The sequence below is a fragment of the Lacerta agilis genome, chromosome 3 (genome assembly GCF_009819535.1).
Source record: "Lacerta agilis isolate rLacAgi1 chromosome 3, rLacAgi1.pri, whole genome shotgun sequence".
In the NCBI taxonomy this organism is placed as follows: Eukaryota; Metazoa; Chordata; class Lepidosauria; order Squamata; family Lacertidae; genus Lacerta; species Lacerta agilis.
Window position 1 is genome coordinate 71,170,283 of NC_046314.1, and position 25,482 is coordinate 71,195,764.

At 41.6% G+C, this 25,482-nt stretch overlaps 2 protein-coding genes across 2 annotated transcripts; one reads left to right on the forward strand and one right to left on the reverse strand.

The window, feature by feature from the left end:
- Positions 1–159: 159 nt before the first annotated feature.
- Positions 160–4,575, reverse strand: TCTE3 (t-complex-associated-testis-expressed 3). The gene is made up of 4 exons (XM_033144224.1): positions 4,367–4,575; positions 2,900–3,109; positions 1,758–1,916; positions 160–275 (listed from the first exon to the last, which is right to left on the reverse strand). The coding sequence occupies exons 1-4, from the start codon at positions 4,460–4,462 to the stop codon at positions 165–167; spliced, it is 576 nt and encodes a 191-aa protein (XP_033000115.1). The 5' UTR covers positions 4,463–4,575; the 3' UTR covers positions 160–164.
- On the forward strand, positions 4,575–23,801 carry ERMARD (ER membrane associated RNA degradation). Its single transcript, XM_033144225.1, has 18 exons — positions 4,575–4,630; positions 5,838–6,006; positions 6,343–6,482; positions 7,197–7,301; positions 9,809–9,898; positions 10,672–10,769; positions 11,223–11,359; positions 12,164–12,278; positions 13,338–13,440; positions 14,255–14,284; positions 14,891–14,959; positions 15,784–15,954; positions 17,453–17,536; positions 18,189–18,268; positions 19,185–19,313; positions 21,014–21,223; positions 22,069–22,182; positions 23,299–23,801. Exons 1-18 carry the CDS (start codon positions 4,625–4,627, stop codon positions 23,459–23,461), a joined length of 2,013 nt encoding a protein of 670 aa, XP_033000116.1. The 5' UTR covers positions 4,575–4,624; the 3' UTR covers positions 23,462–23,801.
- The last annotated feature ends 1,681 nt before the right edge of the window (positions 23,802–25,482 follow it).

Genomic DNA, 25,482 nt, shown 5'->3' on the forward strand with positions numbered 1-25,482 from the left:
TTAGTATCCAGGTTGTTGTAACACCCTCCTGTGAATTAAAGTCACTCAAACAGCATGTCTAAGGGGGGGAATAACCAATATGAGATTTATTTGAGCAAAATATAGCATATGATTTTACAGAGCCACAGGAGTGTTCTCTTATTACAGTGGTTGTTTGTGATAGGTCACTCATAATAGCAAGCAATGATCAGAGCTATTATAACAAAATCCTCAGTTTCATGTTGAGCTTGAACCCAGGTGTCCATTGCAACATCCCAGACCCATCTGCTGGCAATCTAGAGTGGGGGGAAAGAGAAAATAATTGCTCAATTAGCTCAACAAAAAATTGAAAACAAATACCTTTCTTGCAGCAGGAGATCTTGCACAAGGGATCAACTCCTTTACGGGCTTTTTTTTTTTTTTTTACAAAATTATCTCTGAATTACAAGCACCACCATTTCAGAAGGGATCTTGAATAATTTCACCTGCAGATGGGCATTAATTTGCATTTCCAAAATCAAGCTAAAGTAGTTTTAATAGCCCAAACAATCTTAAATTCTGATCACAGACTAATGGAATTATTTTGCAACATGCACTCAAAATATATGAATCTCTTTGCTTCCATATACAATCATTTGCCATAATGGGCCTTACATTCACTGGAAGAGCTGATCCAATGTGCATCCCTCACTCATAGCTTCTGCTTTAACAAATTAGCTAAAGGAAATGGCACATATTACACAGTTACTTTAGCATAATTTAGAAAAACGCAGGGGAAAGACACATTGATAGATGTTTATGGAAAGAGTAACAGTATAGAGAATGGATGTTGGTCACAGCCACACCATGCATTTAGTTCACATCTCTTCCCCCAAAGAATCCTGGGAACTGTAGTTTATCTCTGCAGCAAACCATGTGTATGGTGTGGATGTGACCATGGAGATGTTTTCCTCCTGCACTGTGGAAGTATTTTTCCATATAGCATGTAATGAATGGAATTTATTTCTAGAATCGCTACAAGATGTGGGGATGGTTTAAAAATACATAGGCTACAATACAAATTCCTGGGCACTACTAATGAGCAAGCAGCAGAGACTGGCCACCATCTGAATGCAAACTCCTAGATACATCTAGCTAGCACCTATCTGGAAGCTAAATGCTGGACTAGATGGGCTTTACTAATCTAGTAAAGTAACTTAATATTTCCATATAACTAGAGCATATCAACAGGTGATCTGTTTTAAATGTTTTAGGTGTGTGTATGTGATGCAAACCACTTTGATTCTTTTGGTGAAACACTGATTTTATTTTTATTGTTTATTTCTTTACCAACCACACATTCATATAGAATATTACAAGGCGGTATGCAAACCAAAAACAACAGTATTTCAATATAAATGCCAAGCACATCAGTAAGAGCCGGTTGGCAACGAGCCTTGGGTTTGAAAGGCCTGTCTGAATGTACACAATTTTTAGAAGACATCAAACAAACAAGCAAAAATGACTCCTGCTGAACCTCTATTGGCAAGAACCCCACAAGGCAGAACCTGCTGCACTAAAGGCTCAGTGCCTGGTAAAAGCCATTGGGGGGGGGACCATCAAAGGTGCCCCATCAGAAGACCTGAGCAATTAAGTGGGGAGCATAAGAAGACAGGTGGTCCTGATGAGCTTTCATCTCAGATGCACTATTTGACATGGCTACAGTGCAGAGGAAAGAAGGATTTCTTAAGCAGTAAGGTTTTTGGAGAGGGTTGTAACAAGAGTATTTCTTTACTCACATTTACTGACTGACCAGTCTTTTCCACAAGAAATACTTGGACCACATACTTGTAACGGTCATAGTTCAAATCCTTGACAGCCGCTAATAAATCTTCTGTAAGGCTTATACATATCATGGAGCCATTCTGACCAGCATATTTAAAATCTTGAAGTTTGCTCTATTGAGAATTAAACACAGAGTTGCCGGTATTTGTATAAAACACATATCTGTTGAAGTTTGACACTCATTTTAACACCCATATTTAACTATAGTTCTCCTGCTAATGATTTTTACAATTTCTTTTTGTAATATTCATAAGGGAACACTCATACCCTCACTCCACGAAGCAGAAACTTAAGAGGCTTGATTCAACAGAAATCTTGTACATTTTTGCAACCACAGTATTCAAATATTTTGTTTATCTCAGTCAGTGAAACTGTATGGGAACCTGCATTAGCTCTTTGTACATGTATCAACTTACGTACTAGCTTATGAGCTGCGTCTTTGTGATCGACTTATTTGTTTGTTCTTCTATCCCAGTGGGGATGGCCTCTTGCCAAATAATGAGTTTCTTGAAGCAACAGGTTACCATAACTTCTCTATAGAAGCATATTCAAGGATTTATAGGGGTTCACATTATCACATTCATTATGGCCCTTTGGGACACTGCCACAAAACTACCTCAAGCAAAGTGTTCTTCCTAGAAGGTGTACTTCAGATTTTTATGCACAATGACTTTTATTTTAAATGGAAAAGTCCACTACCACCTCCTGCACCCTTTCAGGTATTAAGATCAGCAGAGGGAACTCTCTTGGTACCAGTAGTTCCACAGCCCTCAGAAGTTCTGGTGGTGGCGGCCCAGAAGAGGGCATTTTGTAACCTGCCCTGCCTTTCAAATTCATGTAAATATTTTCTTTGAGTACAAAGGTTGTACATAAACCAAGACAATTTGAATTGTTCCTTAAAATCAAATTGCATCATATTAACATATAATAAAAAATGAGACCAATACCTTTACTATAGTAAACAATAGTCTCTTATAAACCAGTTTGCATGGTCAGATAATTTTTGAGGCATTGCGCAACTGCCAGTAGTGAGTTTGTATACTGTGTATAAAGTTTAGAAGCAGAACTAGTGCACCATAACAAATCTTAACTCTACCTTTAAGATCTCTTCAGCTTTCTTCCTCATTACATGAGCCTCACATTTTCTATAGGGTTCCATTCTGTATGTGTTCGCATATTTTGGTCTTGCAAAACTAGCCTTGAACGCCAAGAGCTCATTTCTTGTCATATCTGTAATAGACTCATCATCTGGGTCAAAACCTGGAATCTCATGGCTTGAAGCTCTGTGTCTCCCAATCTGTGAAGGCTGGAATGCCCCGTAATTAATTTAGGAATCAGTTATCACACTTTTAGGCTTCAAAATAATAATAATAAAGTTATAAGCATTATCAAATAAGGCAAGGTAACAAAATTATCCATTTGGCATTCACTGTCAACTCTTAGAATCATAGAATCATAGAGTTGGAAGAGACCACAGGGGCCATCCAGTCCAACCCCCTGCCAAGCAGGAAACCATCAAAGCATTCCTGACAGATGGCTGTCAAGCCTCCGCTTAAAGACCTCCAAAGGAGACTCCACCACACTCCTTGGCAGCAAATTCCACTGTTGAACAGCTCTTACTGTCAGGAAGTTCTTCCTAATGTTTAGGTGGAATCTTCTTTCTTGTAGTTAGAATCCATTGCTCCATGTCCGCTTCTCTGGAGCAGCAGAAAACCACATTTCTCCCTCCTCTATATGACATTTAGTGAAAAGTTTATCTTCAACATATTTATCCACAGTCAAAAAATAAAAAAATAAAAAAATCCTTCCAGTAGCACCTTAGAGACCAACTAAGTTTGTTCTTGGTATGAGCTTTTGTGTGAAGAAGTGTGCATGCACACGAAAGCTCATACCAAGAACAAACTTAGTTGGTCTCTAAGGTGCTACTGGAAGGAAATTTTTTATTTTGTTTTGACTATGGCAGACCAACACGGCTACCTACCTGTATATTTATCCAGTTTCCAACACTGAAATCAATGGGGAGCTTTGTTTGTAGCAGGCAGAGAGGTAGACTCAGGCTGCATACACACCCAGACCCTCCAGTGTCCCTAATTTGCCAGGGGCAGTCCTGTATTTACAGAAGCCATTCCAGTTTCTGATTAGATCCCGGAATGTCCCGCTTTTCCTTAGGACGTCCCTATTTTCATCAGAGAAATGTTGGAGGGTAGGGAGTTATCCAACCCCCGAGCCATCTAAAAGCAGCCGTGTATGGGGAAGTTGCACAAAGTTGCATGGAACCACCTGTGGCATCTCAATACTGCTAAGCTGACTCAATAAACACGTGTTAGTGTGCAGGTCGATCAGGACTCAAATCACCACTTAGTCATGAAGCTCACTGGGTGATCTCAGGGCTTAGAGGAGAACTATGTACGAAAAGTGAGAAAACAATGCAATCGATCACTCAATGAAATCAATAAATATCGCAGTGGGGGAAAACTCATTGAGGAGAACGTTCTGCCCCGCCCCACACTCAACCAATCAAGGCGCATGCGCACTTTGGACAGCCGCGCTCCCCGCCGCTTACCCGGCCCATGAATTCACTATGCTTCCTCGACGGCCCCGAGTGGTGAGAAGCGGTACTGCTCCGTCTTTTCTTGTTTTTGTCCATGGCTTTGTCCATATTCGCTCAGGCAAAACGGGGCGGGGCGGAGGGCGGCAGCCTCTCACCAGCTTTCCGACCAAGCCGCCTGATAGGACGAGCGTTGCTCGAAGGGTTTCCCTTTCCTCGGTGACGTCACCAACCGCGACAGAATTGACCGAGAACTGAAAGAAGCTCAAAGGAATGGAGGTACACTAAATGTGTAGAGCTAGAAAGTGAAGAGTCGCACCCTCCGTCCGGGAAGGGAGCGCAAGTGCGGGAGGGTGGATATTTAATTCGCGTTCCCCTTGCTGTAACCTGTAGCGCTCCACCTGAGGGGCGAGGGCGTATATAGCTGCCTCTGCCTGCAGAGTTGCTATCTTCTGACAGGTGTGGAGATCAGCATAGTAGGTGGTTGTTCACACGTACACCAAGCACAGACTCCTGCACTGCAGGGCTGATGTAAGCCAGGGTCACAAAAGCGGCTCACCGCATTTCCAGGGCTGGACTTTTAATCCATGCTCACTTTACGCAAAATGCGTCTGCATCTTGTACTTGGTTATAAAATGCTGCTGTCCGTTGTGTTGTTTCTCAAACCAGCTTCACACTGACTGACTGACTGACTGCCTGACTGCAGTTCTTAAGCTGTTCCTAATCCAGTCCCTAGTCAAGTTGTGAAGAATTGCATAGGGTAAAGAGAACTCGGTTCCATCAACACAGACAGAAATGAATTGGAACAGCCGGTGGGAAGAGCTGTAAAACAAACCAGGGAGAATAACAACTCCACTGTGCTCTAAGGTGGTCATGTGGATACATTCTTAGTTTGTACAGTCAAACCTCAGTTGTCGAACATAATCCATTCCGGAAGCCCGTTCGGTTTCCGAAATGTTCAACAACCGAGGCGCAGCTTCCGATTGGCTGCAGCAGGAGCTTCCTGCACTCAAGCGGAAGCCGTGTCGGACGCTTGGCTTCCGAAAAACATTTGAAAACCGGAATACTTACTTCCAGGTTTTCGGCGTTTGTGAGCCGAAATGTTCCAAAACAGAGGCGTTTGGAAGCCAAGGTTTGACAGTACACAAATGTGGTATAAAGTAGGATAGCCAACCTTTGGCCCATCATATATTGCTGGACTACAACTCTCATCATTTTTGACTATTTACCCCTTCTCACCACTCGGGGGCATCGAGCTGGGGCTAATGGGAGTTGGGATTCAACAACTTTAGGAGGACCACAGATTAGCCACCCCTGAAAGCAGCAATTTTGGCCATATGCCACATTTTCAAAACATATATTTACAATACAGTACTGATGTTATACAGTGTGTTGTAGCCGTGCCTGTTGTGAGTCTATTTAAGGGAGTACCACAGTAGTTGTGTTGTTTTATACTATTTTCATTATTTTTCACTTCTCATTTCAGATGCTGCTAGTTGATCCAACCTCCACTTGCCTCTCCCCTACAGTGCACTACATGGTTTGTGAAGCTGGATTTGAGATAAAAGCAAACCTTTCTATTAGTAGCATTGTGTCCGACAAAGGTGAGATACACTGGAGAACAATCACAGAACACATACAGTATGGAGAACCAGGTATGTGTTAAAATGGTTTGTGGATTGGTTAGCTAAGGTTGCAATTCCTAAGTATGGTTTTGTGGTGTAGGCCCCATTAGACACAGTGAGACTTACTTCTGAATTAAACACACGCAGATGATTGCACTGCAGATCCTAGAACTTGTCTACAAGTTTTCAGGTAATCATTTTGGGCAAATTTAATGGAATTAAGTGTTAATATAACCATAGCAAACATATATGTCCTCCTTTTACACAGACACTGCCTTAGAAAGAATTCAGGGGAAAACTTTTCTTCATAAGCACATGAGTTTATTGATGCTATCCTTGACTAGGCACTGCTTTTTTGTTTTTCAGATCAAACTGTGGATTATGTAAAAAGTGTGAGGTCTTTAGGACCTTTGTGTGAATCTCTTCACTTACATCTGCAGTCCCTTACCAGGGAGCAATTTGAAGACCAGTTTGTGATCTGGTTCCAGTGGACAAACTGCTCAGAGGTATGACATACGAGTCCAGAGAGCTAGATAGAGACCCTTACCTCTCTCTTTCTGTCCCTCTTGTGTGTATGTGCATGGACCAACACAGCTGCCTGCATTTTTGGACTCTTTTGTGGTGTTGCTGTAGTGTAGGCTTCCTCAACCTTGGCTCTCCAGATGTTTTTGGCCTACAACTCCCATGATCCCTAGCTAGCAGGACCAATGGTCAGGGATGATGGGAATTGTAGTCACAAGACCTCTGGAGAGCCAAGGTTGAGTAAGCCTGTCGTAGTGGAACTTAGTAGCTCTCCCCATGAGATTTACAGATAATTTATTTAATTTAGATCCTGCCCTCTTTCTCAAAGGGCAGTAAATAACATCTTAAAAACATTCTAGTACAGATGCAGACTGGGAAAGATCTTGACTCAAAAGGTCCTTAAAAGAGGAAAGTCTTCAATAGGTGCCAAAAACTCAACTGTGTTGGTGCCTGTTTAATTTTCAAGGCGTGGGAACTCCAAAGGGTAGATTAAACTAGGATACAAATAAATTATGGAGTGGGAAGACTCTTTCCTTTCGTAATACTTGAAATGGTAATAAAGAAATGCTTGTGAATTTTTGTTCTTAACTTTAAACTGCATTTGTAAATTTATATAGGTGTTCTGTTCTCTCACTTTAAATGTGTTGTGGGAAAGTGGCACATGACTACCCTTGGTTTTCATTTCTCCCAAACGGCAGGTATTTCTTGAAACGTTTGCCGCTATAAAGAGTCCACATGCTACTACAGCCATTGCACTGAGCTTAATGAAACTTACAGCATGTTTGGAACGAGCCTTGGGTGATGTAAGTGCTAAAATCTTTGGCTCTGCCAAGCTTTAGGTGAATGAGGTCTTTTTGCACTCAAAGAAACAGTGTCTCCCTTCTTTTTTCTGATAATCTTAAGGTTGCAGGTTGAATATAATTTTCAGCTGGTTTCAATATTTAGGTGTTGTGAGATGCTTGCTTACAGATGCTTACTGTGACCTTGTTCACATGTCACTAATAGTTGGACTAAACTGGTTCAAATGTGAACATGCAGCCTGATGGTACACACTGCTGAAATTGCAGGTGCTTTGCTCCGTCCTTGCTCCTGCCGTTCTGCTGGCAGCTAAGTAATGGTTTGGCTTAGCTTTACATCTTAACCGGGGCTCATGCTTTGTTTCTCCCCAGACAAACCATGAGCGATAAGCCAAGAACAAACCTTAGCTGCTAGCAGCACAGTAAGAAGCTGCAGTTTTGTGCACATTCACATTTTAAACCATAGTTTAGTGTAACTGTGGCTTAAAGGGACATGCAAAGAAGACCTGTAGAAGTGTATGTAGAAAGAACCAAGGATGTCACTTGTTGCCTATGTGAGCAGGGGACCCTACCATCATGGATGAGCAGCAATATGTCTGCCGGTGGTGCATGCCAATTGCACTGTGTCTTCCAGGAGCAGGAGCTAGTGAGGCCTGGGACATTGGCTGTCATGACGAGGAGGAGCAACTGTGAACCTAAGGGGTGGAGGGAAGATGCTGGGCCAGCCCCTTTCCTCAATTCCTTCCCTTGGAACTCTGAAGAATAGACTAGGATTGCTGCATCAGAAGAAAGGGTATGTGGTGGGGCAGAGGGAAGAGATGTCTAGCCTCTCATTTCCCTTCCTCCCCACACCCTTCGCTTGCCCGTGTGCAGAACCTCCATGAATGGTTCCGGAAAGGTTAGCCAAAATGATCAAGGGGGTGGAACAACTCCCTTATGAGGAAAGGTTTCCGCTTGTAGACATCCAATGTTGGGAGATTCAGGGTGGGCAAAAGAAAACACATCTTCACACAGGGCATGGTTGGTCTATAGATGCTGGACTATTCTGATTATTAAGAAGTAACTCAAGTAACTCACTTAAAGGAGCCCTTCTCATAAATTCTAAAAGATTAAAATCATCTTGCTTTTCTTTCTATGTTCCTGCACTAATAGCTGTTTGATACTTCCTTTTTTTTTTGTTCAGAAACATTCCTAAGTTTCGGTTCAGTTCTTTTCTCCATAGTGCCCTCTAAGAAAAAGTTACTGTTGCTAATTTTATGTCATGCTCTCAGATTGATGGGATGTTATTATTTTGTGCCGTTTGTTGTTTAGTCGTGTCCGACTCTTCGTGACCCCATGGACCTGAGCACGCCAGGTGCTCCTGTCTTCCACTGCCTCCCGCAGTTTGGTCAGACTCATGTTGGTAGCCTCGAGAACACTGTCCAACCATCTTGTCCTCTGTCGTCCCCTTCTCCTTGTGCCCTCAATCTTTCCCAACATCAGGGTCTTTTCCAAGGAGTCTTCTCTTCTCATAAGGTGTTCTCGAAGCTACCAACATGAGTCTGACCAAACTGTGGGAGGCAGTGGAAGACAGGAGTGCCTGGCGTGCTCTGGCCCATGGGGTCATGAAGAATCGGACATGACTAAATGACTAAACAACAACAATTATTTTGGGCCGTATTGTTAAACTCATTCACTGGTAGTCAAGGTCTGGGCATGTGTGTGAATGAGTGTTCAGAAAAGATAGACTCTTGGTTGCTTAGGGAAAATCCCTGCATACTTCATCAAGAATTTCATTTTGATTGACTGTCAGCAAGACATGGAAAACTAAAACCTGGGATCTCTGGTTTGTAGATTTTGTTTTTAATGATTCTACTGGGCAACTACATAGCACGTCTGTGGAAAATCCTCAGCCAAGTATTGTTTAATGGACCCTTGTCTTTACGTATGATGGTGTATTATTGCCCCTTACCCAGTCCTGCTCCACACTACTTGTGGGCTGGGCAAAGCTTGTCCAGTTTTGCCACCGAGCATCAGAATTGCATTTTTACTAATGAATAAGTTCCACCAGTTTCGGTGGGACTAGTAAGTCCGCTTAGGATTGCATTACATGTCCCCTCCACGCTTTTCCATTACTTGTCCCTTTGTCAGGAACATCAGTCGTACGTTCTTAATCCATTGATGTCCAATAATGGGGCTAGAGATGCTTGGGTAGGATTCACATCTTCTTTCCTGACAGATAAAATCAAGGTTTACATAGTTCCCTTTGTCCCTTCTCTGACCAAGTCAGGCCCGTGGTCCATCTAGTTCAGTATTGTCTTGTGTTGACTGGCAGTGGCTCTCCAGGATTTTAGACCAGGGATATTCACAGCCCTGCCTGGTGATGCCAGAGACTGATTGTTTTCCAGTGTTGTCTTGAGATTATTCTTTTAAACAAAAAGAGAGATAAATGTTTTGCACAATGCTTTAAACAAGTAAATTGATTTTCCATGTTTTGAGAAGGGAAAAATGTGTTCTCTTGTTTTGATCTCCAGGTGTTCTTATTAATTGGCAAAGACTGCCCTTTTCTCCTGCGAGACTTGCTTGTGTCTCGAGAACTTGCCACAGTCTTTGGGCAATCAGTGGTGAGTGTCTTGCATGTGGTGTTTATTTTTATTCACAAGCTTTTAATTTTTGTCCATTGGAGTTTTAAGACTCTCACTGTCATTGCTGCTTAGATTTCTACGGAATGCAGAGAGCCCCATACCTTTTGACTGGGCTTGGTAGCCAGCTATTGTTTCTAGGAGCATGTGAGGCTCTTCTGTTCTACTACTTTCCACCCAGTGAAGAGGTTTTAGAGGGCAGAAGCCATGGGATCTGGGTGTGCTGAAACCCAACATCAGCACTTGACATTTGCTAGGGCCTGCCAGGGCTGATGCATTGCCATTTCACCCACCCACCAGCCTCCACTTCAACAGTGGAGTGGCCCTACTGTAATGAGTTGCAAGCCCAGCTCGTCACAGCACTACTGAGCAAGTAGCAATGGTTACGCAGCAGCAGCAATGCTATGATGGGCCAGAATCCGGCTCATTACAGCTCTGTTACTGCCATATACTGTTACTGCCCTGTTACTGCCATAGGTTAGAGGGAGACCAGTGGTTGCCCCATGCCTTTGTGCTCAGGTGGGAGCAAATGCAAGTAGGAGGCTGCAGTAGTGCAACCACTTGGAGGCCAAAGTGACAGCATCTATTTGTCTCATTCAGCTCTATGGGGGCGGCATGCACACCAGCAGTAGCCTGGCCAAGGTCCTTAAAAATCTGGAGCTGTTTGTAGGTCCGGAGCAGCCCCTCTCCTCCAATCCATGACACTGATGTTATGTCAAAGTTTGAATCCGTTTCCTATATTTTGTTAAAATTAGATGGATGTTCTCAGAGTGTTTGTTGGATCTCCGGATGGTCTCAATCTTCGTAATATTCTGTGGCATGGATTTGCATCACCCCAGGAAATTCCTGTGAAGTAAGGCTGCAAGTTATTTATTTATTTGTGGGTGGGTTTTTTTTGCGGGGTGAGTTGTCTCTCTCTTACTGGTCATAGCAGGAACACAGTTGCACCACTGGAAGAATGCTGGATGAGTCCGAAAGCTCATACCAATAACAAACTCAGTTGGTCTCTAAGGTGCTACTGGAAAGAATTTCCTATTTTGTCTTGCAGAAGATTAGGCTGCTCATATCCCATTGAAGATACAAAGCACCTGAAGTGAGAGCAGGATTGCAGCCTTGCTCTTTAAGTTTCCTGAACACTATTGCTTGGGAGATGTTTTAACAGTGTGTTTCTAGATCAGCCTTTGCCAACCTGTGTGCTGGCTGGGGCTAAGGGAAGTTGTAGTCCATCAACATCTGGAGGGGGCACCAGGTTGGCAAAGCCTGTTCTGGATATTTCTAATTTTATTGTATATCATAATTTCCCTAGATATTCCTCTATGCTGCTTTGTTTAACGGCAGGATTGGGTCAACTGCTAAAGACTTACCTCCAGCAAACTCAGTCTACTTTAGTTCATCGACCTTACGTATCTTTCAGCAACTTGAAAGAGCTGCATGTTTTTCCAGGTGAGCATGTTTGTTGCAGCTCACCATTTGTAAAGGTTTACTCGGACGTATTATGCTTCTTGAACATTTTCTGTTTCTCATAAGAATTTTGTCCAGATCCAGAAACTTCAGTTTTTGTGGGAAACCAGGTTTATGGGTGCAAGTTGTGTACTGGGTGTTAAGAAATCTGTTGTAAGGAAAATGCCAGTTTGTGCTGACCCAGTCCTGTCCAGATTTAAGAAAACCTCAGACGTTTAAAAATTATGCTGTTCTAGCATGCATTTTAAAGATCTAGTGACTATTTAAGCTTGGGAAGCATCCAAGCCCACAGGTAGATGAATCTACTGGATTTCAGTTCCTCTCAATTTTTCATTATTCCATTCTTAAGTTGAGTTCTCCATTTCTGTTTCTGGAAAAAAAAAATCAGCAGCATTTCAGTGCACTTTCCTCCTAGTATATACATTTGTATAGGCAGACTCCACTAATAGGCTTTTTTGTAGGTTATTGTAGGTTATTTTGTAGGTTTTGAAGGTGCCGCTTCTTGTTTCTTTGCTATGGGCCTCACTGAGCAGCAATATTAGAGCTCACCATTTAACTTTGAAAGGTTTCTACATACAGTAGTTAACTGAAGACCTGTTAGGCTACAGATCTTCCTCTGGTGGTTGGAGTCTAGGAAGAAATGGTTTGTCTCCGTTTGTTCTTTTTTCAGTCTTAAATTCACTTCAGCAAATTTCCTCTTCATCCAAGGTCAGATTTAACACGTCTTGTTACTCCCATCCAAGGTGACAAAGTTTTATACCCCATGTTCTTTTCTGCTCTTTGTAGATCTTGATCATGAATTGCTGTCGTTGGCTGATGAATTAGTAATCAAATCAAATATTGTATTAAGAACCATGTTGCCTTTTTGGATTACTGCACTATTGTCATTTAGACAACGCAGGTAAGACGTGTAGCATTTTTTCCCTAGTCTTCTTTTTTGAAATATATATAAAACCAGTTTAAGCAGAGATTTATTCAGTGCTTTTTTCTGGGGGGACGCATACCCCTAAACATTTTGTGAATCTTAAGTTTGGCCTCATTGAGGGGTGGTATTTCATTATGAGTAGGAAAATGAGTGTACCCCTAAATATATATATTTTTTAAGAAAAAAAGCACTGGGTTTATTTATGTTAGGATCCTGGGCATCATTTGTTCAATTTGCAGGCTTCATTTGCCTGTTTGTCATTGGCTGCCACATTCAAGTAACCCAAGCAATCAAATGTGATATGTAAGAGCTATGACTTCCCTACTATAGGAACATAGGAATCTGCCTACTACTGAGTCGGAGCATTGGGCAGGCCATCTAGCTCTCTAATGTCTACACTGTCCTAAAGCAGCTCTCAAGGGTTTACGATGGAGAGCCGTTTTCAGCACTACCTAGAGATGTCAGAGCTATACCACTGTGCTACAGCGCTATCATGAAAGTGGCTCTTGCTTTCCACAAAAAGGTTTGCCCCTTCAAGGTATCATTTGAAATACTTTGATGTAAATATGCTCTCTTGATCTTTCAGTCCAGACTGCCCATGGACAGAGTCAAAGAGTTTCCCCGTTGCCTCAGACAGCCACTTGGATGCCCCCATGCTTCTAGGCCTCTCTGAAACCCAAGGCTATAGCAGGGGTTCCCAGTCTTTGGGGGGTTGATGAGCACATTTGGAATTTTGTCAATAGGAAGTCTCAAGGGTGGCCTCACTAAACATCTGCTATGGGAAAATGTGCCCCCCAAAGACTGGGAGCCCCTTATAAAATAGCTGTAGAAATGAGTAGACACAGCTGTTCACTCACTCACTCACTCCCCATTCCTGTGATTGCATACTGCTTCCACTCCTCGTGCCTTTATTTCAAATATCTGAGACAACAATATCCAGCCTGAATGAGGCTCTTTAGGTTCTTGTGTTTCAGTTTTTCATGAAAGAGGAGAAATGTGTAATGGAAATCAATCTCGCTGTAATATTTCTTTCAGGTATGCAGACTGTGTTATACTGTTACTACCTCAGCTGGAGAGTGGACTTAGGTTGCTTTTCACAAAAGTTAATAAATGTCCTAGCAGACTAATGACAGCTGAGGTAATTTTTTCTTTTTCTTTTTCTTCTTAAAAAAAACAAAAACATTTAATTTTCAGATTTTAAAATTTACAAGCAATTGTCACACAACCAAAACAAAAAGAGAATTCCATAAATTCCCAGGGACCTCCCTCCTCCCCTTTGTGGGTCCTTATGTTAACTTTTTTCTTCCTGCATCTTCTCTATTAATTCAATTCTATTAAATCTCCATTACAACCATAGTCCAACGTTAAACTACAAGTGTCATTCCAGTCCTACTAATAATTTTAATTGTTTACAATGACAGCTGAGGTAATCCCTCCCTTTGTTGGTCACTTCTTTAAAAAAAAACCTCTAGTCACATTTACTTGGACTCTGTTATTAACTGGTACTACATACTGGTCCAGTTTGAATGTACAGTTCCCAGCTTGCTAAACCATAGTTTGGCAGCCAGGAATGAATGATGAGACCACACACCCTGCCTATTCCCTTCCTCAGTGCACGGATTCTGATTAGCTTGAACCACAGTTTCCCCTTAATAGAGGGTAAAAATCAGCTTAGCGCTGGGATAGTGAGCAATTTTATTTTGATTCATTCATTATTTAGAGTCTTGTGGAAATTGTCTTGGAGGGGAATAGGGGTCTCCCAGCAACTCTCATCACTCTTAACAAACTACGGTTCCCAGAATTCTTTGGGCGAAGCTACAACTGTTTAAAGTGTTACCATAGCACTTTAAATTATTGTGTGAATGTGGCCAGAGTATGACTTAATTTAAATCAACCTGTATTTTCCCTCCAGAAATTAAACAGTAGTAACATTTTTATTTTCTCTTTTCTAGTCATCTTCTCTTTATACCACTTTCGATGAGGTAAGTTGGCCATGTGGTTCATTGGAGTACGTGACATGATACTAGGGACACAGGTGGCGCTGTGGTCTAAACCACTGAGGCTCTTGGGCTTGCCAATCTGAAGGTCGGCGGTTCACATCCCTACGACGGAGTGAGCTCCAGTTGCTCTGTCCCAGCTCCTGCCAACCTAGCAGTTCGAAACATGCCAGTGCAAGTAGATAAATAGGTGCCACTGCGGCAGGAAGGTAAACGGTGTTTCTGTGTGCTCTGGTTTCCATCACGGTGTTCTGTTGCACCAGAAGTGGTTTAGTCCTGCTGGCCACATGACCCAGAAAGCTGTCTGTGGACAAACGCCGGCTTCCTTGGCCTGAAAGCGAGATGGGCTCCGCAACCCCATAGTCACCTTTGACTGGACTTAACTGTCCAGGGGTCATTTACCTTTTACCTTTTGACATGATACTATAGTTGGTTCGTTGAAGTAGTATGGTTATAAAAAAACTGGTTTTTTAAAAAATGCAGGATGCCTTATAAATATGTCTTAGTTATAAAGCTTTATATTAATAAAATAGTCTGGCAGTCTTTAGTGCTTTGGGTTATTTGACATTTGTATCTATTTTTTATATCTAGATGCTAGCAAAACAGTTGCATAATGAAGAAGCCAATCAGCTTCCTTTAGTTCTTGGTGAATCAGCAATGGTAAGATGATGGATTTTGGCTTATTGAATTTGAAATGAAAAGCCCATAGCCTTCTACGGCTCATTTATTGAGTAATAAGTGCCAGTAGAGTTTACTTCTGAGTTGACATTGCATAGGATTGCACTTGTGGGTATTTTGTAATAAGGCAACTCACTTTTCCAACACGGCTGGGCTATCTTGGGTGTTAATTTTTATAACGTTAATTCATTATTATGTTAATTCATGCAGCGCTAAGGTATAAGTAACTCTTTAAATACTGTAGGACTTGAGTACCTAAACGTACATTCTCTATGAAGTTCAGTGCTGAATATTTGCAGCATGGATAGAATTAAAAGATCATTAGAATGCTTTAGTATGGAATAAATGTTAAATGGTGGTAATAAAGTCAGCAATACTGACAGGGATGTCGCCTTTGCTGATTTTGAAACTATTCAACAGGGATTTTGTATGTTGCATCCTAATAGTGAAAGGGATTGATTTTGTATAAGAGACTATTCTCCATTTGCAGATCTGCAAACAAGTTGGCATGTGCCAGTTAAAAGTGTCTCTGGCAGCTCTGAAGAATTGAACAATGAGAAATAATGAGTTCTCAAAATGCTCATTTTTGAGCAGATTTTCATAATCATCTATATCAGAAACTTAACTTCCAGTAGGATTTTGCTCTTGTAGAAGGGAAGCAAACAAATGTTTGCTCTGGCTTTATTTCCACCCTCTCTGGATTGGATCTAGAAATGTTTTTCTGCATATCAAAGGCACCTTGCCTTCATAGAAAGGCTTTTTCTTTTCTTTTTTACATTTCACACTACTTGTCTTCTTTTTTGTAGGAATTTCTTTGGGATTTCTTGAACCACCAAGAAGGCCCACGTGTTAGAGATCATCTGAGCCACGGAGAGAGCAGCTTTAATGTCTTCCCGAGAGAAATAGCCAATTCAATTCTTGCATTTTCTATTACCCTCCTGTGCAGATTTTCCAAAGGTGACATAGGTGCAGTCAAGGTAGGGGCCAATTTTAGTGCAGCAAGACCTATTTACGTTAAACCTATGCTTCCTTATACCACAAATCTGGAAAGATCTGGATTTGAAGACTGATCTTATCCCTCTGTCATATGACATAGGCATTTCTTTTATGGGCAGAGTGAGCAGGATCCAAAGTGCCATGCATGGTTCCACTTTTTACAACTGGTCTGTCACATTCCCTAAAAAGTTACATCTGAAGGTCTGGAGACCCTCCTGAGTAGAATCTGATTTTGCACAAGGAGCTACTTCCAGAAGAGAAACTCAGCAATCCCTCTGTGTCCCTAAATAAATGCCTTGGATACATGCATGGGCCTTTTTGGATTGTGACCAATGAGCTACAGCTGTAGTACAGACCAACCTACCCGAACCTGGTGCCATCCACATATTTTGGACTACAGCTGCTACCATTCCAGACCAGTAGCCATGGTGTCGGGCTGATGGGAACTGTAGTCCAAAACATCTGGAGGGCAGCAAACTGAGGAAGACTAGTATAAACCATACATGTAGATAGCTTACATTATTTCAGCTATCTTAACATTGGAAAGATAGGAGCCATCCCTGCTCTGCTGTCCTAATATTTCTGTCGACTGGTTTTTATTCCTTTTCTTCCTTAGTTGTATTCATGCATAGTTTTTTCAGTTTGCTCTTCATCCATTCATTCTGGCACATATTACTAGATCTGTAAATACTGAAACAGATCTATGATCAAAATGGCACTAGGATATGGGATCTTCAACCCTTTTCACTCATGTTCCCCACCCCCCAACTATTAGCCCTTCCGCAGCAAAAACAAAGGATGATTTAGATTGGGAGAAATGGGGGGGAAGGGTTAACTATTCCCAACAGCCTTGGTCTGACCAAAGTCTGAACCCAACCATACCTACTTGAAAAGTTAATTCGAAAGCAAACAAGGAGATCCAGTCACAGATGCTTTATGTCCATTTTTGTTCTAAACATGGTTGATCCACAGGAAGGAGAAGTCTTGTGTTGCAAACATGTATAAGTTTCATCAGAATCCATGGCAGTGCATAGTAGTTGATACCTTATATATATATATATATATATATATATATATATATATATATATATATATATTTGTATCTAAAGCATCCTCGGTTTTATCCAGACTTGCTCCCTGTGACACGAAAGGCTCCTGTATCCATGGAGAGAACTGGGATCCAGCAAAGGCTTCCCACTGGTGGAACAGGAGCAGTTTTCATTTATTCTTGACACCGCCTTCCATGCTTTTCAGGGGTACAGGGGTCTGCAGGGGAAAGGAGGAATCAACAAAGGTCCCTTCTCACCCCTCATTTCCTCCAGCAAAAGCACAAGTCTGGATCCAACTTCATCCAATACCTTAACACTGTTAAGTACAGTACAGTTAAGCCTCAGCGGAATTGATTGCAGTACTATCTACAGAAAATAATTCAAATATATTTACATTTTAACCATGAATTTTAATTTATTATCAAACCAGGAACACTCATTCCTAAAACCACTTATGAGCTGTGCAGATTGCTATTGTTCCCAATTTCATCCAGTAGCGCAACTTAAGAAACAGGTATGTTGCCTTTATCATCATCTTTGTCGTTCAGTAGTGAGTTTATCTGTCTTGAGCTTTGAAATAGACTGAAAAATAGCCATTGGCCACATCCACGCCATACAATTAAAGCACATTGCTTCCCCCAGTGCTGGGGATTCGAGCTCCGTGAGGGGTAAACTACAGTTCGGGATTCTTTGGGGAAAGATGCACTTTCAACTGTCCTGTTGAAGTTAGTAGGAGACTCAAACGTGCATACAGAAGAGGTTTGTGTGCTACATGACAACACCAAAAGAACCCAATTGAAAGTTATAGACTGTCAGAAAAGTTTAATCAGGAATGCATTCATAGCACATGTGACTTCAGGTTAGTAAGGTCTGCTAAAAAGTCAATGGCAAATAAAAGTGTTGGGCTGAATCCTAAGAACCAAAGCTCTCAGAATAAGGCTTTCTGATCTCTTCATACTGCATGCCTCAACATTGCCTAAAAAGCCAGTCAGGAAGATCAGGGGACCTTTAGTGGTGATGTGGGATATGGGGGGCAGGTGGGTTGCAGAAGGGGGCAGGAGCAGTGAAAACTGTAGCCCTCCCTTTGGGCTAATAGGGCTGCAAATTTCATCTACTTCTGTCTGAAGGGAGAGGAATTGTTTATAGATCTCTTTTTCACTTTCTAGGTACTGAAGTGCATAAAAAGCATTCATTCATGGTCTGTTCTCCCTATAATGCCTGAAGAACAAGTTCAAGAAATTGGAAGGTAATGCCTGTTTCTCCTGTTCCTTTTTGTGGTTAGAGGTGTATGTTTGGGTGTCAGATGAGAAATTATTAAGTCTATTCTTTCTTGCAAACCCTTCTTCCTATTTACATAATTCTAGACTGCTGTACAAGGATTAAAATGTGGAGGTAGCTGATGAGCAAGACATTTGGTTAGTTTGAAAACAGATACGAACTGCGTGTTGCGTTCGTCACGGGTTACGAATGCGCCGAACCCGGAAGTACCGGAACGGGTTACTTCCAGGTTCAGCAGCTCGTGCATACGCAGAAGCGCCGAATCATGCTTTGCGCATGCGCAGAAGCACCAAATTGTGTCACGCACATGCGCAGACGTGGTGCTTCAGGTTGCGCGGTGCTCATGTTACGAACGGGGCTCTGGAACGGATCCCGTTCGCAACCAGAGGTATGACTGTATATGTATGTGTTTAGGTTGTCTGTCCCATCTTATTTTTAGGGCTCATGGCAGGTCACTGTGAAAGCAAGTGATCGTATCAACAGATGATGCATCCAAACATTTAGAACCTTTGGGGCTGCCAACCTGTCATGCTGTAAGAGACCCCTGTCTGTGACCATGGTAGGGAAATGTTGAGTGAGTTAAAGCAGCAAGACTGTGTAACCTTTTTTAAAACACACACACACACACACACACACACACACACACACACACACCAGGCCACCATCTCAGTCAGCATCACAGTCTAGGATTTCATCATCTTAGAATTTGGGAGATAACCAAGGATAACACACCCAAGAAGATATTGGTTGATTTGAGGTCACGCAAAAATAGAATTACTATTTGTTTGATAGCTCTTTTTGTTCTAAGTAATACATATTTGAAGAGCTCTCAAATAAGATTCTGAGAGTGATCATTAATATCTTGCTTTTCTTTTGTTTTTAAGGTCAGGGAAAGATACTGATGATGTTCCTTGTACGTTTGCGACTACCGATATTTTATCTCAACTACAACCCTACTTGTCTCAAAGTATCAGACTTCCAGGTGATCCTGTGGAGGAGGTTATAATTGAGAAGTAAGTTCTGTATCACTTTCACTGCTTTTTGTCAAATCTGAAAGTACACTGCAGTCCCATGACTTACCTTTTTGATGATGCTTTTTGTCAGCTCTGGAGTTCAGTTTATATTAAATATAGGGACTGCCTCATGAGATAAGTTTGAGCCATAATGCCCGTGTTCAGATGCTCTGCTCTTCAGTCCTTTCCTGCACATGCCTCAGATGCAGAGCTTACAAGAACTCTTCTTGGTTTGTCAGATACAGGTGGGCAGCCGTGCTGGTCTGCCATAGTCGAAACAAAATAGAAAATTCTTTCCAGTAGCACCTTAGAGACCAACTGAGTTTGTTCTTGGTATGAGCTTTTGTTCTTGGTATGCATGCACACGAAAGCTCATACCAAGAACAAACTCAGTTGGTCTCTAAGGTGCTACTGGAAAGAATTTTCTATTTGGTTTGTCAGAGTTTGCCGTAGCATCTGGACCCACAAACTGATCCCTCCAAACAAAGATGGGATGCGTGTGGCACTGTGATCTAAACCACTGAGCCTAGTGCTTGCCGATCGGAAGGTCGGTGGTTCGAATCCCCGCAACAGGGTGAGCTCCTGTTGTTCGGTCCCAGCTCCTGCCAACCTAGCAGTTCGAAAGCATGTCAAAGTGAAAGTAGATAAATAGGTACCACTCCGGCGGGAAGGTAAACGGCGTTTCCGTGCACTGCTCTGGTTTGCCAGAAGTGGCTTAGTCATGCTGGCCACATGACCCGGAAGCTGTACGCCGGCTCTCTCAGCCAGTAAAGCGAGATGAGTGCCGCAACCCCAGAGTTGTCTGCGACTGGACCTAACGGTCAGGGGTCCCTTTACCTTTACCTTTACCAAACAAAGATTGCAAATTATGGTTTGGCTACATTCATATATGACAGTAAACCACAGTTCAGCATTACAAGAATAAGCCCAGCCTCCCTGAGCTTGCATGCTCCCCCTTCCTTCTCCTCCTCCACAGCATAGCCACAAGGAGGGGATTGAAAGTTCCCATGCCCCTTTTAGATTAGCCACAGTTTAGCATGCCATTCAAGTCCCAACATGCTATCTGATTATATAGATGGAATAGACCAGGGACGTCCAACTCCCAAGAAACTGCGATCTACTCACAGAATAAAAAACTGGAAGTGATCTGCCCATTTGCAGGGTGGACAGGTCAAGGTTGTTGACCTTTTTTAGGGGTGCAACTAAAAACTGTCAGGCTGCTTTGGGGTGGGGGCTGCGACATTAATCTATAAACAATAAGTGGTCCCGCCAGTGGAAGCTCCGTTTTTTGTTCTTGAAATAGTGCACGGATAAAGGAAAGAGGGAGGGGGAGGGGCCGAATGCTCCTTTCCCCCCGCAGAAGAAAATGAGCCCGCGATTGACTGCAATCAATTTCTAACAACCGGGTGTCGATCTGTCGATCACAGTCGACCTGTTGGACATCCCTGGAATAGAACATGTAGATGGAATTAGCTGGCATTGATGACAGGCAGAAGCCATTTATTATAAAAGAGGCAAATGTGATTGTTTCTTCAAATTTATTTCATTTGGAAGAAACAATCAGTTTGCCTCTTTTTATAGCCCATGGATGTAGTTTGCACTAGAATTAGCGTGCATTTATGGCAATCGGGCTGAACATTAGTTCTATTTTACAGCAGCTAAAAGAACACTGAAGAAATAAGATACATTTTGTGATTTAGGTTATTGGCTGATCTCTGCAGCAAGCATGTTCATGTCCTCTTCTGCCCACGATCTGTCCTGGAAATTGTCGTGGTGCTTCGTCAGATAAGCAGCCAGTGCCACCAAGTGTCACGTCAAGTCATTTCCACTTGTGAAACGAGGTACAAGCAGTGGATAAACAAATCGCTGAGATCACGCCAGAGGCACAACTATCTGCGCATGAGAAGGAGGTGGGGTTTTCCCCCCTTTACTTTTGAAGGAATGGGAGTGAACGTGTAATTGAAAATGTTTTCAAAATAAACAATTTGTTAAACAGATCAGAAGTATTACAAGAGAGAGAGAGAAATAGACAGAATGAGTGCGTATAGTATTCTAGATCTGTATTCATATACACATGTGCATATATATATCACAACGACTACATCCAGACTTGCTTAATCCCGCTGAAAATGAAAGTGGGACTTGAGTCATGACTATCCTGTCCCATTGATTTTGATGGGGCCTAAATGCAACTGATGTAGTCTAGATTCTTACACAATATATATAACACAGAGATAAGCTAATAAATGAAGTTTGTGTTCTGCAAGTATTTCTCTGTGTTTCTGACTGAAGCTGAAAGTATCTCCAGGGCAGATAGGCAGGCACAAATGTTCAGGATAAGAGGGCCAGCTTAGTGAAAGTAGCTGAAGGGATACAAGGAGGCAGAGATCTGGGGGGAGAGAAAGAGAGATTGTCTGTTAGCAAACAGCAGAAAATCTCTCCTGGCCGAGTGTCTTGAGCCAAGTGTTGCAGACTAACAACCTTCACTTACCGGTAATCCATTTAACGTATTTGACATTAACATCCTTCCAGCACCACATAAAAAGTATAACTTATATGCTTGCTGCTGCTTTATAGAGTCTTTTATGGTGTTTATTGCATTTTTTACTTCATGCACTTAAAATTTGTACGCTGCTTAGAGACTCCTCATGGTGCAATGAATTAATAACAGCCAGAAGAACAGTATAACAAGATGTTTTCTCGTTGGCTTGATTGTTCCTAAGGCTTTTGTTTTCAAATATTTTTCTTCTTCTAGTATTAAATTTCTATCTCCGGTCTTGCAACTAATTTTAATCTTGATTACGCTGGAACTAATGCATGTCCATACTGCTCGTGAACAGAATGCTCCTGGATATCAACAGTACCTAAAGTGAGTACATTCTAGCTTTAGTCAAGTCATACACAAAGCTCCTTTCAACCACTGATTATTATCTGACTGTTTCCACCTAGTGATTTGTAATCTTTGACATTTCTTCATCAGCTGCAATATGAGGAATGAGTTGGCAGCAGTCTCAGCATTCTGGTGCAGGAACAAGGTGGTACCACCAGTATCTCAGTACTACACCTCTTAGTTGTTGTTCGGGCTTCGAAAAGGACCTGGAATAAAGATGTTGCTTTGTTTTATTTTTTAAATGTATTTATTAGCTTTTTTCAAAACATCAACAAAACACATACAATAAACCCATACAACAACTACAAACACACCACAAATACAAAAAGAATAACTATACAAACTACAAAATAATACAAAAATGAAAAACAAAAAAATTATTTGTTAAAGACTGCTTCTTTCCTTAACATTGTTACTTGACTTCCTCACGTCTGCCCTTCCTGCGTTCATTGTCCTTCATCTTTAGTAATTTCTTTACATTGTACCAACCATATTTTCCAAAAAATCTTATCTATTTCTTAAATTATTTTCTTAATTCATTATTTCACATTTCATTAACACTTAACATAATTCTAAATCTGCAGTCTAACATTTCTTCCAAGTTCTTTCTAAATTTCAATCTTACTATATTTTTTCAAATACATTTTAAATTTCTTCCATTCTTCTCCCACTGCATCGTCCCTCTGGTCACGGAGTTTCCCGGTCATCTCAGCAAGTTCCATATATTCCATCATTTTCATCTGCCATTATTCAATCATTGGTAGTTCCTCTGTCTTAGAGTTCTTAGCTATCAAAATTCTAGCTGCTGTTGTGGAATACATAAATACAGTTCTATAAAGATGTTGCTTTAAATGCGTGACTAAATTTAACATGACTGGGTGTTTCCTTCCCACCCCCACCCCCAACCCCCTTTACAAATTGCAGCCACTGGAAGGGGGCAGTGTGGTTCCGAATTGTCTTTCTGCAACTGCAAAAGCGATGCAATGATGGCTTTTCCAGGGAAAGCATCCGTTTGACAATATTGTTTAATGTCTTAAGGTTTTTGAAAAATGCTTTCTTTATTGGTGTCACAATTGTGTTTCCTCTTCCGCACAGGTTTCTAAAGGTGATCTTGAAGTACACTGAGAATCTGGTGACTTACACAAGCCCGGAAAAAAACAAATGGGAAGAAGCGGCAGAGCTTACGCAGAATGCTTTGCTAAAAATCAGAACTTTCTTAGGGAAGCAGCAAATGCTTGTGCAGTTGGCTAATTCCTAATGAATGTATGCCTCATTAGACCTTTATAGCTTTAAGTTTAATGGACATGTCTGACCAGTTTCTACACCTGTCTCGAGTTCACATTGCCCAAAGTTAACAATCAGCAACAGTCTGCAGGAGGTGTCTTTTTCCTATTAGGATGAATAATGAAATTTGTGGGCCAAGAACATGTTAACTGAGCCAGAACTGGGTATCAGCCTGACTCCTCCTTTTTCACAAGGTACTGTTCATTTGCTCTGCAATGTATTTTATAATAACGTGAATGTATTCTGCCAACTCAGAGGAGTGTAAGACACGTTTTTAAAATTCTCTTAATAAACTCCCTTGATTTTGTTTTTTATCTTGCCTTTGGAGTGGATGAGTTGAGAGAAACAAAGTACCATCAGAAGGCACACATGACGTATGCTATCCCTCTTTGCTTTTTCCACTCTTTGATTAGTGTGTATATATATATATTGATTTTGTATTTTTAAAATTCAATATTAGTTTAACTCCTGTTGACCAAAGGAAAGGTTCACTCTTCTACAACATCTGTTAACAGCTAGCTTGTAAATCCTGCTTTGTCATATATCTTGCCTATTAAGGTACAGCTGCAATTAACAGGAATATGCACAAGGTGGCAATGTTGCATAACTTAAATAACATCTCAGTTTTTCACCTTTGCATCTGTTCCTGCCCAAATGGTGACAAATTCTTCTTCACATTCTATAGACCTTCCTCACAGGGATATTTCCCACCCCCCCCCTGCAAATTTAAAATGGAATACCACTATGTTCAGTTTCTTTTGTGTTCTACAATATTCTCTCAGCTTAAACTACCTTACAAGGTCATTTGATGAATAAAATGGGGAGGGGGTGAAGGAACTATGTTCACCACCATGGGCAATTTAGAGGAAAGGTGAAATAGAAATAAATAAAATGTGTAAACCTGACTTAGATGATTTGCTAATATTCACTTAATCGAGGTGATCTCATTTTCTAACAAAGTGCTAGTCAAGCGTTTCTCAGTCTTTATGAAGCAGTTTCTCTCCCCCCCCCCCCCACTGTCTTAAAATACTAGATTCTCCCATGCCTATTCCCAAATATACAAACCTAACTGGGGGTGCTTCCAGGTGGTAGCTGTTTTTGGTGGAATTCAATCAAATTCAGATTGCACAATTGCAGTAGACTGAGAGGCCTTGTGCAACAAATCTACTTTCACCCAAAGACCAGACCTTTTTCCGTTAAGGAAAGTGACATGGAGGGGAAGTGTGGGATAATGCTTCGTCACATCATATAACCTCCGGGCAAACCAATCAGAATAAATGCTCATTAAATAGCCAACATGGTGTAATCTCCCTGCAGACAAGCCATGATGAATGGGCTCAATAAACGGGCAATTTGGTAGCACCCAGTTATACACGTCTATCTCCTGTCCCCCTCATGGTCAAACTCGTATGGGTGGTATTCAGCTATGCTTTGCTCAGCACAGACCTATTGAACTTAATTGACCTAACTTAGTTGTGTCCATTAATTTCAGTGGGTTTCCTCTGAGTAAAACTCAGTTGAATATCAGCCTATGCAAATACCCAGCCATGCTGTTCTTCCACCTGGCTACTGCGTCTCTTCGGTGCAGCAGTAGCCCTCATCATCCAGGGTCCTGTGGCAAGTATTACATGCCTCCTTTCAGCAATCCCACCAGGATTTTTTGCAACCCCACACTTTTTTTTTAAGGCTCCTGAAGCCTTCACAGGTATACAAAATAATTCTGAATCTTCCTCCTCGGCTGATGTCCTGTGTTCTCTAGGGGTTTGTCCTCCCCTTCAGCTGGAGAAGCAACACGCTAGTGCCGAAGGTAGAAGATAATAAGCAAATAAACTCACTGTTTTGATAATTGGTTGCTCTCCTTCACTGAGGAACCATTTTCCTGAGGAAAAGTGTGATGGTAAATAACAAGTGTGAAGGTGACGGAAGCCCACACATGAGCCCTTTTTGCTAAAGCTGCGCCAAGAATTCAAAACATTTTTTCAACCACTCAGGTGT